This window comes from Phyllopteryx taeniolatus, chromosome 11, assembly GCF_024500385.1.
Source record: "Phyllopteryx taeniolatus isolate TA_2022b chromosome 11, UOR_Ptae_1.2, whole genome shotgun sequence".
In the NCBI taxonomy this organism is placed as follows: domain Eukaryota; kingdom Metazoa; phylum Chordata; class Actinopteri; order Syngnathiformes; family Syngnathidae; genus Phyllopteryx; species Phyllopteryx taeniolatus.
This window is the reverse complement of record NC_084512.1, coordinates 12,379,312-12,398,381: the sequence shown is the minus strand read 5'-3', so window position 1 is coordinate 12,398,381 and position 19,070 is coordinate 12,379,312. Positions and strand designations below refer to the sequence as shown.

The 19,070-nt window shown below is 40.4% G+C and overlaps 3 protein-coding genes across 11 annotated transcripts in view; 1 reads left to right on the top strand and 2 right to left on the bottom strand.

Moving 5' to 3' along the window:
* The window catches only part of LOC133485737 (CSC1-like protein 2), a 28,577-nt gene extending 25,136 nt beyond the window's left edge, over positions 1–3,441 (bottom strand). Inside the window, exon 1 of one of the 5 annotated variants that reach the window (XM_061789952.1) lies at positions 3,028–3,441. The gene's annotated coding sequence lies outside the window, so the exon portion shown is untranslated. The remainder of the gene's footprint in view (positions 1–3,027) is intronic. The other 4 variants (XM_061789950.1, XM_061789949.1, XM_061789951.1 and 1 more) reach the window with 4 other exon arrangements.
* A 148-nt stretch (positions 3,442–3,589) lies between these two features.
* On the top strand, positions 3,590–4,937 carry mrpl14 (mitochondrial ribosomal protein L14). 3 transcript variants are annotated; one of them, XM_061789974.1, is made up of 3 exons: positions 3,590–3,738; positions 3,961–4,054; positions 4,452–4,937. In XM_061789974.1, the coding sequence occupies exons 2-3, from the start codon at positions 3,975–3,977 to the stop codon at positions 4,819–4,821; spliced, it is 450 nt and encodes a 149-aa protein (XP_061645958.1). In that variant the 5' UTR covers positions 3,590–3,738; positions 3,961–3,974; the 3' UTR covers positions 4,822–4,937. The 3 variants fall into 3 exon arrangements, with proteins under 3 accessions (XP_061645958.1, XP_061645960.1, XP_061645959.1); XM_061789975.1 differs by having other exon boundaries at positions 3,607–3,738; positions 3,973–4,054; XM_061789976.1 differs by lacking the exon at positions 3,961–4,054 and having other exon boundaries at positions 3,596–3,738.
* Positions 4,938–5,019: 82 nt separating this feature from the next.
* On the bottom strand, positions 5,020–18,922 carry LOC133485739 (calpain-1 catalytic subunit-like). Of its 3 annotated transcripts, XM_061789956.1 has the most exons (23): positions 18,746–18,921; positions 17,055–17,070; positions 15,282–15,528; positions 14,152–14,221; positions 12,599–12,717; positions 12,386–12,519; positions 12,044–12,212; positions 10,731–10,814; positions 10,569–10,654; positions 10,372–10,446; positions 8,744–8,904; positions 8,491–8,663; positions 8,392–8,403; positions 7,544–7,755; positions 7,404–7,443; positions 7,236–7,301; positions 6,769–6,826; positions 6,559–6,623; positions 6,368–6,436; positions 6,216–6,294; positions 6,026–6,139; positions 5,862–5,920; positions 5,020–5,780 (listed from the first exon to the last, which is right to left on the bottom strand). In XM_061789956.1, the coding sequence occupies exons 3-23, from the start codon at positions 15,525–15,527 to the stop codon at positions 5,754–5,756; spliced, it is 2,118 nt and encodes a 705-aa protein (XP_061645940.1). In that variant the 5' UTR covers position 15,528; positions 17,055–17,070; positions 18,746–18,921; the 3' UTR covers positions 5,020–5,753. The 3 variants fall into 3 exon arrangements, with proteins under 3 accessions (XP_061645940.1, XP_061645938.1, XP_061645939.1); XM_061789954.1 differs by having other exon boundaries at positions 7,236–7,443; positions 18,746–18,922; XM_061789955.1 differs by lacking the exon at positions 17,055–17,070 and having other exon boundaries at positions 7,236–7,443; positions 18,746–18,922.
* Between the last annotated feature and the right edge of the window lie 148 nt (positions 18,923–19,070).

Genomic DNA, 19,070 nt, shown 5'->3' with positions numbered 1-19,070 from the left:
TTGTTTAATAATGATATTTGTTTGATGATCTTAAACATTAAAGTGGTGAAACTATGCAAAAACAAGAAATTGAGAAGGGGGCCAATACTTTTTTAGAGCACTGTACCTATTGATCCCAACCGGCCTAGCTAGGTAATATTAGAGCCTTTTTGTTACCCCATATTAGAGTCATTTTACTAATCTTTTGTCGATGTCTCGTCTGGCCTGAGCACTGAGATCATCCCTCACCTCCTCCCATGTTAGCTGTCTTATGTTAAAATGATTTTGTACTGCTCCAACTATAATCTGTATTCCCTCTTTTTATTTTATTACCATTGTTGCTTTTATTACTCTTGCAATTAATGTGATGTCTTTTTGTATTTATTCACACTTTTCCCTCCTTTATTTGCTGTACTTATGTCAAGTTGTTTTTCATTTTTCTCCAATGGGGTTCTCCTCTATGCTGATTCACCATCCTTGCAGCCTCCGCATAGGAGTTTATTTTGCACTTTGACGTGCTGTACCTACACCTCCCTTTTCATGACCTCACAACCCCCATGTGCCAGCCACCCTACTACTCCCTCCACAAATACAACAGTTGGGTTGGCTTATATTCCTACGAGTGTATTTGTGATCCTCCCTGCATCTTGCCCACCTTCTCTTCCTCTTGCAGATCAAAGCTGTATGACCAAATCTCTGGCACTTACAGCACCTCATTGGACTCATTACGCTTTTTTCTGGAATTGTTTCACTACTTCCCATCTCTTGTTGCTTGGGGTCTCCTTGAATCCTTTAATGCACCTCTTAAATTCACCTTTATTTCCTCCATGCAAACCTCTGGTATTCACCAGATCACCCCTCTCTTTCCCTTAGCCCCACCTGTCAATTTACACTTACCACTTTCCACCTCCTTCATCCTGCATGCTCTCTCCCTTCGCTCCTCATATCTACATGTTATCAAGTTCCCATCCCTCAACACCATTGCAAGAAATAATATTTCCCACTTGATTTTATTAATACGGTTTTTAAATTTAACTAGGCTCACAGAGAAAAAGTCCTTTGTCATCGCCAAGATGAATAGTAACTTTAAACTCCCTCTCCAAAACCTCTTTTCCTTGTCCTACCTCAGCATTTCTATTTGTATCTTGTGCTTTTTAGTGCCAGCTCTCTCAAATGGGTCCTCTTTTAGAGGTGGCAAAAGTACTCACACTATGTACTTGAGTTGAAGTAATGACACTTGTGTAAAAAAATTGCTAAAAATTGTAAAGTACAGACTGTGAAATTTACTTATGTGCAGAAACTAAAATTGTACTTTTACTGTCAATTATATACAATATACATTTTGATAACTCAGCACAACAAAAAATAAAACTTTATCCTCATTTTATTTACCTTTTTCTTGGTCATACTGAGAAGAACAAAATCACTGGTCACATTATCAAAACAATGTGTCCTCATAGCTTTGCTACCATTGTGAAATGAACAAAAAATGCTAAATTAGCTATTGATAATAATGGGAAAAAATACACCCTACCTGTATGCGCATCTTTTTTTTTAAGATTAGACGGAATCATTTTAACACCAGACGTTCATGATTTTATTTGTTTGGAGGCTGGCACAAGACAACGCAGTCGCCACAAGTCATTCTTAGAAACAAACTATCTCTCCTCCCCGAATCTGTTGAGTCATCATTAAAGCAACTTGGTTCACGTTCCTTCATGTCAATGCTGTGCCCTGTTTTTGCACCGAGTCCCCAAGATCTCAGTCAAGATATGAACCACGATTCACTTTACCTCTTCCTATTTGCGTATATTTACGTTGCATCTCATCTGCCAAGGTTGGAAAATGTAACGAGCCTGTTTTGAACAAGTAAGGCGTAGAAAGTACATATATGTAGACAGTGACAAGTCATGTGAAAAACAACTACTCAGAGAACAGATACCTGCAAAATCTACTTGAGTACAGTAAGAAATTAATTCGTTACTGCGTACAGGCAACCTTCATTTGAGGCTCACATATTTTACTACAACCCTGCGCTCCTGAAGTGTGCTGGTACACGTGTTTACACAGTTGCACTCCTTTATATTTGCCCTTCGACCCACTCACTATTTGCAACCTTCGCGATGCTGCTCATCTGCCCTAACACTAAGTCGTTTATCTGCTCCATGGAATGCTGTGACATCACTGCAGCAAGATGCGGCCAGAGCCCAACAATAAACCAATAGAGACCGCTGGGTTCAAATGGGCCGATATGGAAGACACAGCACACCCTACTGTGCCTTCATCTTGCACGGCTGCACGTCCTAAACCCGACGGCATGCTTCCGCCTGCTTAGCCATCCGTGTCACCAGATTTAAAGAGACTGACGCCGCTTACCATGCACTTATAGCATTGTGGTGAGTTTGTGGAAATAATGTCAGGAGTTTGTCTCGAGATTGCATATTGCTCAACTGCTCACGTCAAGTTGGGCGACATGTGAATTGCTGACTCGTTACGGGTCAAATTCCTACGTGGAGATAGACCACATTCAGAAAGTACAGCTAATATATTAGCTGCACTTAATATTAGTTGCAGCTGATCAATCGTTCAGTATCGCCGAGTATACGTCATCATCAGCTGACAGCCCACAGACGCCGAAACGGTTTTAAGTTGCGCTCCCTATGATTACGACGTTCATCATTAAATACTATTAATTCCAGTGTACCAACAGAGACTTATATAGTACGACGTAAGGAATAATCAATTAATATCCAACGTAATTAACTAGCTGAAATTAAGTGAGTTGAATCATTCGAATTATTATTACAATTATGTAATGTTCCTTGGCCCAGCGACTTGATGTAATAAAAATGACCGCACTCGTTTATTGCGAGTCTGCTATTAGTTAGCCTGCCGCTAATACGCTAACAGTATCACTTTTCTGTTTACTTGTTGTTCTGTCAAGCGTAAACTTCACTCCGAATAACTAAGCGAACACTTACCTTACAACCGTTTCAAATACAGACGAGAAAGGTATCAATGAACACAACTCCACACTGGTCAACTTACTTTCACTCCGCAGTGGTGCCGTCGGTGGACTTGTCACTTCGTCAATGAAGGCTAGCAGTCAACCATAGCGTTGACGCTATTAGCTGCTGGATGTAGCACAACACTGGTGGAGTCTACTGAACTACATAAATTGTTCTTGTTGTGTGTGTTTTTTAATTTAGTTTTACTTCCTTCGTCACAACGCAAACTTATGAGTTAAAATATAGTTCAACAAACAGTGACAGTAACCTGTTTACGATGCGATCGTCGAAGCTGCGACTATTGTGCGTGTCAAGACAGCCGGTTGGACAAGTCTCAAGACGGGACCAGTCAAGCGGGCGGAGACTGCGATCATGCTTAGAGGATGACAGCCATAGATATATGATTTATAGATATGCTGAGCTTTTTCAACATGATCACTTAACAGAGCTTTTGCGGTTGGGTGACTTCTATATTGTACATTTCTATTTTAAATAGAGCGCATGTGTATGACGTAATGGAAAAGTAAAAAAAAAAAAGCCAGCTGTTTTCGCCATATTAGTGCCTTTTGTTTATCTACTATTACCAGGCCCGAATGGTTATGTAAATAAATTAATATATATATATATATATATATATATATGTGTTTCTGACATTTACGATCCGGCTAAAGTACTTTTAACGTGATTTGCACTTATTGTCGCTGATTAGTGACGTCACGTACTTGACATTGGCATGGACTGAGGAAGAACGGTAAGGATCACATTTCTAACAAAACCATTAGGCTGTTTGGACAAATACAGACTTTTATTTGTGTGTAAAATTATTCTGATTCAGATCAATTGTAATAGGCCCTGCTTTTTTTCTGTCTACCATGCGATCATTACCAGCGCTAGCGATAGCATTAGCCACATACTTTTTTTTTTTTTAAACAACGTAATGAACATATTTTGCTAATTAAATTATCCTAAACAGTATTCTTTGTAGTTATGGCGATGCACCTGTTTGCAAGATATGTCACCGGGCTCTTCGCTGATACATCGTGCGTAATTCCTCAGAGGACATTCGGGTAAGTTTTATTTAGCTAAATTACACGGCTCACCACCAAATCATCAGCGCACGGTTATTATGATTATTATTTTTTTTGTTAAAAGGTTTAATAGATCATGCTGAAAAGTTGCTTAAGCAGCAACCATCTATTTTGAACATTGTGACTGTGTACAGTTTCTTTATTATGTAGCTGTAAATGTGCTGTACATGTAACAAACCAATTTGTCAATGTAGGTTTTATGAAATCTCAACGTCAGGATCACAAACTATGTCAAGAAACACATTGCATTTTCTAATTCATTTTTACTATACAATCCACGTGTTGTTCTCATGTTACATTACCCTTTCATGAAAAGGTTGTCCACATGACTATTGACTGAGCATCCTGTCAAACCCAATGTACTTTGTCTCTTCAGCGTGTCTGCTGCTACAGCAGCCATTCAGAAAATGACCAGAGTTCGAGTGGTGGATAACAGCTCTCTTGGAAATACACCTTACCACCGGCCTCCAAGAGTGATCCATGTGTACACCAAGAACGGCGTTGGAAAAGTTGGTGATAAAGTGTTACTGGCCATAAAAGGACAGAAGAAGGCTGCGCTAATTGTTGGTCACAAAATGCCCGGACATCCCATGAATCCACGCTTTGATTCAAATAATGTCGTTCTGATCGAGGAAAATGGGAACCCAACAGGAACAAGGATTAAGGTTCCTATACCCACACATTTACGTAAAAGAATGGAAGGGGACTACTCAAAGGTGCTAGCAATTGCTAGTTCTTTTGTATGATTGGACTCTTCTCCACTAGTCAGTCTTTTTGTGAATTGCATTACTGCATGTGATGGGCAGAAGTTTCTGTTGACAGTCATCTCTTTGCTTACAATAAATACAACCTTTACCTTAAATGCACAGTACGGTCTGTTTAACAAGCAAATGTGGGTCTAGTTAATGTTATTGTGAACACAATGAGCAAACCTTAAAACAAAATGATGTTAATGGCAATATTTATTGAAGGCACAACACAAAATAACTGGCACATTTTTATTTAGCCATTCATAGCTAAGGACAAGTAAGGCATTCTAATATCATGATCCCTGTAAATGTTTGCGACTGTTTCTCAATGTGAGGCATTTTTGCGAGGAGCTTCCTTAAACTCAAATTTCAGTGCAAAATAAAACCTTGGGATGAAACCCCACACAGATCTGCTTCATATTTCTAACAACACAAAATGGAAGTTAAAAAGACAATCATGAGCTCGAGTCTGTATTGCCACCTATGACTGTGAAATTGAATTAACACTATCCTGTTAAAAATGTCAACACAAGTCATACAAGTAGGAAAAACTGTTGTCAATTGAGACTGATTATCAAAAACATAATTTTTAAAGCACTACCTTAAATGTTTTTACTGTGAAGTAGGATCATTAGACAGCCAACCTAATATATAGAAATATCACCATGCAAATAACTTGTCATTTTGTGGTTACGCATATACTCATGCAGGAGTGATAGCTACATACTTTAGGTTTGCATAGTTTTACAAGTTTCTAGTGCGAGACCCTCGGCCTGGATGGATTTTTGGATGTAAGTGTGGGTGTATGTTTAATGGAGTTTCTTTGCTACTTTGGGTACGCTACAGTGGGAAATGTTACTGGATTATGAAGGCTGAGTGTTAAAAACAATCACGGCAGGCTGCTGCTGTCCCTCAATCGGTAGTCCTCTTCAACCACACATGGTCAGGTACAGCCACTAGCAAGGAAAACAGAAGAGTAATGAATGGAGTGTGAAAAGTTGGAAAGGTTTGCATTTTACGAGTGAAACGGAACTCACTTCTATGAGAGTCAATTCAGCCACTCCTGATGCCTCTTTGTCAAACTGCAGGAAAGACCCTGTGTAAAATAAGTTTACATGTTACTTGCCTGTTAAAATGTGTCGTAGATGACAGCACAAACAGTTCATTGCATACAAAATACAGCAATGGGAAAAGTACTCACTGAACATGGCCTCAAGCTTAACCAAGCAACAGATAAAGTTATCAAAATCAATCATCTCATTCTCTGCATACCGGGCCACCAGAATCTCGTTTAGTCTGTTGTTTAGTTTAAAACCTGCAATGCATAACAATTACATCAGTGTAGGCTTGTCAACTTTAATTTAAGTGTAAAAAATAGTGAGCATTTCTACCTGATGCCTCCACAGCAAGACGCATCTCATAGGAACTCATGGCACCTGACATGTCAAGATCAAACTGTCTAAAAACAAGCTGTAGACAAACAGAAGACATGTTTAGTGCATTAAAATGCTTTTAATGCACCTCATACATTTCACTCACTCACCAGCCACTTTCGGATCTTGTTCCAAAGAAGCTGGAACTCCACCACTCCCAAACGAGCACTTCCATCCTTCTGATGAAAATGTTATGTTTTTTTTAACTCAACAATCAATGCAATGCAAAGTTTGACAAATGCAGTACTGCATATTCATTGTATTGTCTTTGTATAGATCTTCTGCTTAGGGAAGAGGATACATCCATAAGGTTGACCATGGTTCTGCAGGATTCCATACTGAAGCCGTCCGTCTTCAGATCTTTATCTGAGAGAGCACCATAAGTGGAGTTATACAGATGCTCATAGGAGAAGCCATTCAGGAAATAGACTGAGTATACACTAGAGAGGCATGCTAACATTTCAACATTCCAGCAGCTACCAATCTATCAGGGAGAATATACAAGACTCACGGCGCGAGACGACTCTGTTCAGAATGGTCTTCAGCTCCCGAATGGAAATTTCCATGTCCTGGGTGAAAAAGAATTCAATGTGTTTTCAATAAGAAATTCAAATCAATATAATCAAGAATATGTGCTACTTTTAACATGGGAAATACAATAACTTCAATAATATAATGAAATGACCATGAATAAAAGACCCCCCCCCCCCCCCCCCCCACGCTTTATTCCACCCAGTTGCCTTTCTTGAGGGCTCGGCTCCCATGGACGCTAATGTAAATCAAATTCAGCTTACGGTGCAATAATTGAAATACATTTTCATTATAGTTCTAACAAGGCTATAATTTTCATTATGTGATTACATCATTTTCATTATTACCTTTTCTTCAATGATTAGCTAGGACAAATGAAACTGTTCTATTTCCTGACAGGTTACCAAATATGGTTCCTTGAATGTGTGAAAGTCTTCCACAGCCTACCTCGCCAGCTAGTTGAGCAAACATGGACTTGAAGGAATCATCAATGTCATCTTCAGTTATTTCATCCTGGTGGGAAAGTGAATCATATATCAGGTTGATTATCAGTACATAAGTTGATACGTTTGAATTGCTTCCAATATAACTCAATTGGAAGTAAGTTATCCATACCTCTTCTCCTAAATCAGCAGAGATTTCATCGTCCAGTTCTCTGCAATAAACAATGACGTCACTCTTGGCTTTGACATGTTCTTAGAACCCTTGAAAATAACACCCTCCAACAATACCAAGTGTGGAAAAAAAAGACATACTCTGTTTCTGATTGCTTCTCAGTGAAGACTCGGAGGACAAAGTCAGCCTCTTTACCAGGCTCAAAGGTGGAGGGGACGATGAGGTACTCTCCAGGAGGTAGACGGAGCCGTGTGCTCACCTCCCGCAGGTTAATGAAAGTCTCAGAGCGAGCGCAAGACTGATTGCTCAGAAAGAAATTCTTCTTCAAGTGGACATTCTGGCAGCCTTTAAACTGAGGGCAGTAGAAAAATCAATGCATTGGCCATTTTATTTCAATGTATTTTCAATGAAGATTTTGAAATGTAGTTATTATAGGTGGATTTTTCTCTTTTTCATGCAACAATATGAATGAACCTCATCCATTAACTGTCAAAAATTCTGCTTCTATGAAGCTAATGTTCAGTTTTGACTAAAGCTGACTGCTTATAGTTTGACAATGTTTATTATTGTGGCGTAGAACTCTACTGTATCATATTGAGAGCCGTTTCTAATAGCTTGCTCCTCTAGTATAGTTAAATAAGATGACCAAACTAAACAAACAGATCTCAGTATGAAGTCCAAGTGTACCACTGCCAACTACATCAATAATAAATTATTACATTAACACTTCTCTAATTGTGTTATAAAAAACTGAGCAATATAGTCTTTGCAAGGGCAGAATTTCTGATACAACTCATATTGGATCTCAATGGATTGTGCAGGTGTACCTAATAAAAGTGTCTTGTGAGTGAAGCATAATCGGGTATTTAAATTATTGCACTAAAATAGCACTATCAAACATAAAAAAAAATAAAAAAAAAAAACATCTGGTGTCGTAAATCATAATTACTGCACATGATGCTGCTGTAGTGCGTAATGCTCTGCTTACCTCCTCTGGAATCTGAAAGAATCCACAAAAGACAAAAACAATCATAAAAGTATAACTGATGAACGAACCAAGAACAGAAATGGTTGTCTTTGCTCTCACCTCATAAAGCGCAAAGCCAATGGTGTGCATATCCTGACCGTGTCGGCGATATCTGCGGCGGTCCTTCTGCATCAGCGCTACCAAGAAACTACAGGCGACCTCGTCGTCGTCAGGATCATCATCATCCTCCTCCAGCAATGTGATCTTATACTGAGGGTTGATCCAGAATGTGTCTACAAAAAATTGAGGCATTTCTGTTTAAGACTGTTTGATGGATTTTGAGAAAAACTGTTTATATGAGAACAAGACTCACTGGGATTATTCCTGCAGCCTCCAGCGGTACTGCCTCTCCTCCATGTACCATGAAACTTGATGGTGTTCCAGTGGCTGACAGTGTCCTCCTTCAGTGCGTCGGCAGTCAGGTTGCAGATTTCAAGTCGGGAAAACTGCCTCAGGAACTCACTGAAAGCCATCCTGGATGGAAAGAATGCAATAAGTGAGGATTAATACACTGTTGGCGTTTATGGTTGCAGATATGCCTCCAACAGGAGAAATACTAGTGGAAGATAAAAATATGGAAGTGGGTGTTTTTTTTTTTGTTTTTTTTTTAAAGGTCATATCTTAGTAGCCAAGACTAGAAACAAAGGTCAAAATGTCACATTACTGAACTCAGACTGTTACGCTATACTTTGTAACATTTTTAAAATCTGTATTATTCTCCACAAATCCATACGTCCATTTTCTATAGCGCTTCTCCACGTTAGGGTTGGGTCGTGGGTGAGCTAGAGGCTATCCCACCTAACTTTGGGCAAGAGATGGGGTGCACCCTGGACTGGTCACCAGCCAACTTCAGGGCACATTTACAGTAGGTTGGTTAATAACCATTCACACTCCCATTCACATACAGACAATTTATATTCTTCAATGAACTTAACATATATGCTTTTGTAATGTGGGAGGAAGCCAGTGTACTTGGAGACGTTGTGGGTAAAGGAGGGGAAAAAATAAACTACACAAAGGAAGGCCGGAGTTTACCACTCATCTTATTACCATTGTATTTATTAGAATGATAAATATACAACCATTATCTTCACTAGAGTCACGGGCTGCTGGAGCCTATCCCAACTATCTCCGGGCAGGAGGCGGGGTACACCCTGAACCGGTCGCCAGCCAATCACAGGGCACATAGAAACTAACAACCATTCCCACTCACATTCACACCTACGCGCAATTTAGAGTCTTCAATCAACCTACCATGCATGTTTTTGGGATGTGGGAGGAAACCGGAGTGCCCACAGAAAACCCACCCAGGCACGGGGAGAACATGCAAACTCCACACAGGCGGGGCCGGGATTTGTACCCCGGTCCCCAGAACTGTGAGGCAGATGTGCTTACCAGTCATCCGCTGTACCGCCAATGATGAATATATACATACTATATACAGCATATACTGCATTAGCAAACTAATATTTTCCCTCAGATGAAATTTTTTTTCTATTTATTACTACATAGATGGGCACCATGGTGGCCTATTGATTAGCACGTCTTCCTCACATTTCTAAAAGGTTTGGGACTTTCCTGTGTGAGGTTAACATGTTCTCTGTGCATGCGTAGGTTTTTTCTCTGTACTCCACTTTCCTCAGCCATTGATTCGCCTACATTTTAGGTTAATTGAAGACCCTAAATTGTCCATCGGTGCGAATGTGAGTGTGATCTCCCCGCGGCCCTGACAAGGACAAACGAAGAAATTGAATGGATGGACACTACATAGATTTACTGCCTCACAGTAAAGCCATTTAGAGTCACAGAACCAAGTATGGTATACTAAACCATACCCCAATTTAATCTTTAGTTTGGTTTGTTTACATAACTTGACTTTTCCATTGTTCCATATCAATAATTTAAGTAATGCAAAATCATTGTGGCAGCTGTCACACATACCAGAACTCTCCGTCTTCCATCTGCAAATGGACTTCATCTCGTTCAGATGGATCAACATGCTCCCATTCAGAAGAACTACAAAGAGTGAGTGTGCAGTGTCAGCTGTTAGTTTATTTGTTTAATGACCCACGAAATGAGACAATATGGACACGGGTGATTTTCTGTAGGCAGACATTTTGTATACTCGGAAGACTCACTTGTCACTCCAGGCACCGGTCCACTCCACCTGGCCCCAAGGATTACGAATTCGGATTAAACGCTCCAGTCTGCCACGGTAATCCACCTACATCACATAGATGTGAGTTTAAGAATAAATATAATACCCCATGGCTGCCCAGTAGTGTCCCACTCAAACATACCTCCTTCAGTCCAGTGACTGAATAGGCGTGGCCCTTCACCAGTTTCTTGAATGTTACAGCCTCCATGTCAAAGGCACTTGTGATCTGTAATAAAAATGACACACGGCTTTTCAGTGTGAAACCTCTGCTGTAGGATTAAACAGTAGTGCTGTAAACAAATCTCCTATGGCAGCATCAAGGTGCAATAATAAAACTCACTCCAGTCTCAGAAAATCTTTGCACCATGGACCAGACAGGGGCGGATAGTGCCCGCACATAATAAAGCAAATGCATTATCAATACGACGCACCTTAACACAGACGATTACTCACTGTGCTTGGTCAGCTTGTGAGGAAGTTTTGATGGTATCATTACATTTTAGGATAATTACACTATACAATTACACAGCGTAAACTTTGCATCACCCAAATTCCTAATTCAAACATGACTCCTTGTATTTTCTGTTAAATGCAGCTTCATAGTCATGTTGTCATCTGCTTTCTTATTTTTGTAATTAACTTTTTATTGGTTTTATTTTAGGCGGCACGATGGCCGACTGGTTAGAGCGTCAGCCTCACAGTTCTGAGGACCCGGGTTCAATCCCCGGCCCCGTCTGTGTGGAGTTTGCATGTTCTCCCCGTGCCTGCGTGGGTTTTCTCCGGGCACTCCGGTTTCCTCCCACATCCCAAAAACATGCATTAATTGGAGACTCTAAATTGCCCGTAGGCATGACTGTGAGTGCGAATGGTTGTTTGTTTCTATGTGCCCTGCGATTGGCTGGCAACCAGTTCAGGGTGTACCCCGCCTCCTGCCCGATGACAGCTGGGATAGGCTCCAGCACGCCCGCGACCCTAGTAAAATGGATGGATGGATGGTTTTATTTTAAAGAAGAAACAAGAAATATATATAACATGTTGCATATTCATTATGGCCCAATAGTCTTTCATTTCAAAGAAAATGTTACAGGTACACAAAAATAGATATTCCCTTTGATAAACAAATAATCCAAAAACAATTGTGCATACAGACATCTATTCATACATTACACCAATCTTTGCACATAACGGTAGATATAGTTAATAAACGGCACGTGCACCCCCCCACCCCATTTTAAAACACATTTCACTGAATTACGTCATGCGGAGATAATATAATGATATACTAAATCTACAATTTTGAGTGAGTTGTGTGCATTGTTGCATGATTTCACATTACTGTATCTTGTGGAAGTTTGAGCAGGAACTCTTGCTCTAATTAACTTTTCCTCATCCAAGGTCAGAAATGCACAACTTTCACATTTTCTGAAATGCAGCATGAGTGAGTTGAGCACTTACATCAATGGAGCAGCCCAGCAGGGAGCCTCTCTCCAGAGCTTTACGGATGATTTTGTACAGATCTCTGGGAGCTTTGCCGAGTTCGTAACACTCCGACACGCCACCTGTAAAGTCCTCAAAACCTTCAGTGGTGCTTCCTCCAGACAGCGCCTCATAGGTGCCATTCAGCCTGATGGACACAACGCAGTAAAAAACAAAAACAAAACACTCACTCTTCAACAATTGTGACAGGAAACTGCAGCACTTCCTAATGTGTTGGAGATTTACACTTTGCACTTACAGTACATGCACTTAGCTGAATAATTTAAAACCAGAGACTGGGCAGCCTTCTAAACTACTTACTTAGCATAAGCCTTCTCCAGCAGTGCACTCCAGAATTCATTGCCCTCAGCAGAATGCACAAACATCAGCTCGCCATCTTTGACAGGAAGTCGGTCATCTATGACGACGTCTACCCATTCGCCAAATTGCCAGAACTAAAACAGAGTAACAATAAGATCATTAGTTAAAAAGGACGTGACAAACTTGCATTCAATGATGTGTCATTAAAAGTACCTGAAAGTGGAAAATTCCAGCGTAGCTGTCATCAAAGGACTGGCCATGTGGGACAACCCGATGAAGCAGCTTCTCGTTCAGGGTGAGAGAAGCAATGGCAGCCAAGAGCCAGCAGTCCCCTGAACCAGAAGACGTAATTACTATTTTCAAGTTCAGGCCATGAGTGAGTAGGATGCTATATTGGAAGAAGAGGAGGGATTCGCGCATGATTGGAAATGTAGGTGAGAGGAGATGGATATGAACTACCTTTGATGTTCTTCTCTTTTTTCAAAGATACAGAAGCAGAATGGCCCAAAGCAGAGTATTCTAGCGTCTCCACCATACACCATTGGCCCCCACTGACCCACTCTCAACCATGGCCATTTCTTGGTCATTTTTAGGACATAAGCAATAATGTGCATTTTATTTTCTATTGACAGTTAGAATATGCCAATGTAAATATTATTTGGCCAGTATAATACATGTATTGTAGTCCTGCTTCATAAATGGTCAGACATCACAGTTCAGTGATTCCCAACCACTGTCCTGAAAGTATCCAATTTCACTTAATAGGTCAGAAATTTGTTTTATTTACTTCAAATAATCTTTGTTCATCTAAGCCAGCAACATTTAGTGAAAGGCAAAACAATTAAAAGTTCTACCACTAGATGGCAGAAGTTACAATAAACCTGTGTGTCCATATGTTGCCATTCATAAAGAAAAATAGCTTTGTGTTCAACTGAAAAGGGCCAGATTTCACAAGGTCAATTTGTGAGTAAATTAAGACAAGATCATTATTATTTCAGTATAAATACTTTTGTGATAACTTTGTTAGATGTTTCTATAGATGTAAAATATGTGCTTTGGCTCAATAAAGGTTGGGCAACACTACTTTCTAGTTGATAGCCGTGATTGTAGGAGTTTGAATTTGAGATTGAATTAAAATGTGATTTACTTGCACAAATCTGAGGTGCAGAAAGTATCATTAATGTTAAATGGAATGCACTTACATAGCGCTTCAGCTACACCATCACAGCACCGAAAGCACTTTACAGTGGCCCACTCATACACTAATAGGCGGCTGCTGCCACGTAAGGCGCTGCCAGGCCCACTGGGAGCAATTTAAGGTTGAGTGTTTTGCCTGAGGACACTGACAGCGAACAGTCAGAACTGGGATTTTAACCGCCGACCCTTCGGTCACTGGATGTCGGGGAACTTACCTATTAACTGGAGAAAACGCATGCAAGCACAGAGGGAACATGCGCAGGCCCGGATTTGAATCCCTAACCTCAGAACTGTGAAGTGGATGTGCTAACCATTCATCCACCATGCCAACTCTGTTATTATTTAAAAATCAGTGAATTAAAATAAAATCAATCAATTAAATGTTGTTATGCTTAACATTTTGATAGGGGGATGAACACTCCTGGAGGTCAAATCCTAGAAGCACCACTGCTATCAACCACTACATACTGGGACAAACCATCAGGGAATGTTGGTGGTTACGAGAGCAGAGATCATTAAGTCAGCTTACCATTTTGTTTTGGGAGGTAATTTGACCAAAACGTACTCACCCAATGCTCCTTGACAGATGTCCGTTCTGGTGGCACCACCTATAATGAATTGAGGCTGATTCACTAGTTCCTTAGGGGAAATATAAACAAATGTCTAGGTGAGGACAAATACATATTTAGGGATTCATTTTTGTATGCTCATTCAAATATAAATCACACTAGTCTACATGGATTACTGTCAAGCATACAGACTATTCTTGTGTCCAGGCTACGAGGGACTAATCATGTAAACAAATGTCCTCAATGTGGGGGAGAATGCAGACAGCTGCAATGGTCTGCCAGCCCCTGCCACAACTTGTCCGATTTCGTCTGCATTTTCAGACGTAAAAAAACAGGTCATTGATATGTTGTTTGCTGTGCTTACATTCCAGTCATCATCACAAACAGCCATGGCTGCTGCACAGATTTATATGAGAAGCTAATCAGAGAAGTCAACCGTTATATACTTGTGAAGTAAAACAGATGTCCAGTACTGTGCATCATTAGATTTGCTGTTTTAGCAATGATATAATGAACATATATAATGATTTCCCAGTCTCTTTAGTAGAATACCATCAGAAAATGCAAATCATTAAGGTTTACGTGAATAACTCTCTGCAAGTATTCTGTGTGACCTGTGCTTATACAACGCTTTTGTCATACACACAGCAAGCAGTGAGATATACTACAAATTCACAGATTGTGAAAAAACTAAACAATTTAACAACAAATTACACAAGAATGTAAGTCTGTTGAACTAGACTCTCCTAAATGAAATGGAACTCTAATTAAGAAATTCATAAGAGTAAAGACCACAACAGTCCTATCCTATGACTTATTGTTAGGTTGTTCAACAAAGAATTAAATTCAATAAAAAAAATTTTTTAAATGAGACATTGAAATAAGACTGCTAGTGCATAGGATACTGTATGCAAACCCATTGAATTTATGGGGTAGGAGAAATATGAATGTCTGTCTTCCAATTTTATTTTTTTTAGCCTTAAACTGTTCAACAAAACGATCATGTTCCATTGACAAATGTGACAAAACGACACATTATACTATGAACGCGAGTGCACTGTGTGCTGTATGCAATTCAATTCATGTTATGGGGTCAAATAAAATGTGAATGTATGTTTCAGTTGTCTTACCGTAGGTCTCATCCACTCTACATCTCTGGTTTTTGCAGAATAGGGAGCGAGCTCCTTGAAGCCAAGCGATGGGGGCTCTGCGGGGAAACAGGGGTCTTCAAAAAGGCAGCCCGACTCAATGCACTGTTCCTTCAGTGCCTCATAGTCCTGGTTGGAGAAGTGGATCGCATGCTTGTTGGAGCCCATGCCTTCTGCTCGCAGCCTGTTGGCGTTTATGGTTGCAGATATCCCTCCAACTGGATACATACTAGTGGAAGATAAAAATATGTAAGTGGGTGGTGGAGCACTGAACTGTCTATTATTAGTAACAGTGACACACTCTTGTCAAGAGGGTATAGCACCGAGTGTGAAGAGCAAAGATACAAAGTGCTTGCAGTGACATGTTCTTTCTACTGTAGCTATACAGAATGTATCCACATACATAAGACTGACCATATTTGGGGGGCATTAAATCCACATGGACTCCATATTATGCAAGCAAGAATGTAGAAAAATATTTGATACATAAAGTCAGAGCGTAGCTCGAGAAGCTGAGGCATTGTGGCATCACAAAAGGGGAAGTTCTATTACAAAATTATATTATTTATATTACAGATTACAGTGGAACCTCTGAAGTAGAATGTCCCTGAGGTTGTTCAAGTTTTAATGTACAACTGTGTGTAATTACGTTTTAAGTACAACTTGCAAAAGTTAACTTCTTTTCACACTAGTGTGACAATTAAGCATCTGATTAAATGAGAACACGTTTTTGAAGGTTCAAGTATGTTTAATTTCCACTTTGAGACCTCATTTGAAAAGGTTGTTTTTGTCTCCAAAACACATACCGGTATGTATATGAAAAAGGATTACTTTTTAAAAAGTGTTTGTACATAAATAGTTGAGTCTCTGGGAAACCTGCCTACCCATCAATTAAATTAAACAAACTAGTAAATATTTTTTCATCTGCCTATTTCAGAAAATTGTGCCTGTTAGAGAGCCATTCAGAATTTTGATGTCACAATTTGGCTAATTTACATCATAAGCGCCACACACAGAGTTTCTCCGCCCATGATTTGGCAGCTAAGATCATCCTAGCTCCATTATTGTCAAGCAGCAACCGCAGTCCCTCTGTCAAAACTACCACCAAGAACTGCTCCACACACAAACTAAAGTGATTTGAACTACAGTGTGACAAGTGATATTAAGTGAGCTGTAATTCTTTACTCATTCGTTCACATTAATGTTTTTCCTTTGTGTATTATTATGACTGAATAATGCCTCTTATTAAGACACCTATTTTAAATTGTGGAAAAAATGCATGTCTCCTTAAAGTTCAAAATGGTCACCTGTAAATGGTTCCTCAGACCACACTGCTATAAAGTGAGCTGCATCTCTGACACGAATCACCTTTACATTACACCTCATTTTTCATCATTAAAGCTTTGTTGTTTTTACTATTAGCATTAGTCACCTATTTTTACACGTGTTTGATTGACAGTGATGGGTAAGAATGTTCGATGTTACTAACCCTGGAACAGATTTAACATTTGCATTATTTCCAATGGGAAAAACTCTTTAGAAATCCAAGTAAATCAGAGGTTGACCTGTGTCCAGGAATGCAGTGTATTCGACCTTAGTGGTTCCAAAGTATAGATCGTGTAAAATAAAAGTCAGCAGTTAAGAGACCATAGCAGGAACATTCAAAAGGTATGTGCAACGGAAATGAAACTACTAAGATCAAGACCACACAAGAAACAAAGCACCGACATCATAAAGAAGTTAGTAACATGATACCTGATGTGCAGACAGGCTGAGAGGGAGAGCGACACAAAAAGAAGAAAAAGAGAAATGTCATTCACTGATGATTGAGACAAAATGACTTTTCCTTCATGTCATTTGGATTGCACGGAGTTGCCGCTGAGGATGCGGGCGCAGCCTTCAATAAGCCCTGGTGCACTTTAGTTAACGAGTGCTTTTATTTATTTATTTTTCCTTGAATGCACTTGACCGCTCGATGTTGGAGAGGTTCACAAATCTCCAAAGAGGGGATAATAGCGCTGGCTATTAGTTACTCCTGGCGAATGTGGTTCCCAATCAGTACTTTCGCATTAGATCATCTTTTGTGCTGCTCTAAACCACTCAACAGAATCTTAACCAGCAGGGGTCAGTATGCAGTCCAGGCAGTGGTGGTGAGCTAATGGTGCTAATGTAGAGAACGAGTGACAAAGTCACCTGAAATGGGAGAAAAGAGCTTTGTTTTGAGTGAAATGTGCAAGGTTTTTCACACAGGCAATCACATACAATCTCAAATCAAGCTAAAATATGCTTGTTCTTTGTATCCCGAGAGATCAGGCAATCTTGAGCCAGACTGTGTGAGAGCCTTTTACTTGTTTCAACCATTTTTTTCCACTCAAGAAAATCCTAATAAGGTTCATTTGAAATTTTATTCATTAGACTGATAACAGTCCCTTAAGTGGAAATTCAACTTACACTCAGCTGTATCTATATTTTGAGTCGGACACCACACAGAGAAAACTAAATCGCACGTGCAAGGTGTCAGAGGGGCGCAAACAGTGTCTGCAGCAGGACTTGAACCGCCCAAATCTTTTTAGATGAGCGATTGCCTTATTATTGAGATTTGATCACTGATTATGAATAAGTTTAGCTCATAATAGGAAATACCATAATCCTATAGGTGTAGGTAATATAAATACACTGGTTTTAAGACATCGGTGGACATGCAAACTCCATACAGGAAGGCCAGAGCCCAGATTCAAACCCACAACCTCAGAACTGTCGGGTGGGATGTGCTAACTACTCTTACCAAGTCTAATTTGCTCTAGGCAAATAAAATTAAGAATTATACATTCCATATTTTTTTTTTTTATTCCCTGTTTTTGCAGTGTAGCGATTGATTATAGGAGTGACCCCAGGCCCCACCCCCATGCTACTGCTGAACCCTTCCATTCTGCTGCAGGAATGTTCTTGTTGCTCTAGTCTGGCTAATGATGAACTCTAGAACTCCTCCAATCCGCAGTTGTTCGCAAAAAGCTGAGCGACGCAGTTCTCTGCTAAGTGATGTCATCGAGGGCCTCAACCTTTCAAATGTTGTACTGGAAGTCTCAATCATGCTATTGCCCACTCACATTTGCACCACTGTTGCTATGCATTCACCGGCTAGCTCGCTTCAAAAACCCTCTAGTATGCCAGGCATGCTCGCCGTGAGATTGTTGTCAGAGGCACCTGTTCGCGAGGCCCGTGTGTGCCCCCCGTCGCATTAAAACGGTAATTAAAACACACAATGTCACAATGAGTGACATCACCGCGGAACCTCAATGTGCCAACTCATGTCGCTCTTTAAAAGGAGATGCAGCTGCAGTGTATTAAACAAACAGCCACCCCCCAAAAGAGCGAGACGGGCGCACCGTTAGCCGCATAACGTCATACAAACATGCATGCCGTTAAATAACAGAAACAACACTCACCACCGCCTTAGAAACGAATCGTGGCTTTCTCTTATGCGAGTCGTTTAGTGCTAATCGTTTAAAATATAAGACGTGCAATGCAGACTTGCGGCTCGGAAGCCAGGAGGGCAGGTCCAGCCCTCTCACACTGTGTACACGCTTTTACTCACACGCACAGGCGCTGCATTAGGAGGGGCCAGGTCCCCACGTCACGCACTCGCACACGCACACGCACACGCACACGCACACGTTGCGCCACGCACGAGCTGCCACTTGAGGCGCCAGTGTGACGTTGGTTGGGGGTCTCTTGAGTGATCGTAGGCCAAAAGTAGTCAAGAGTTGTGGG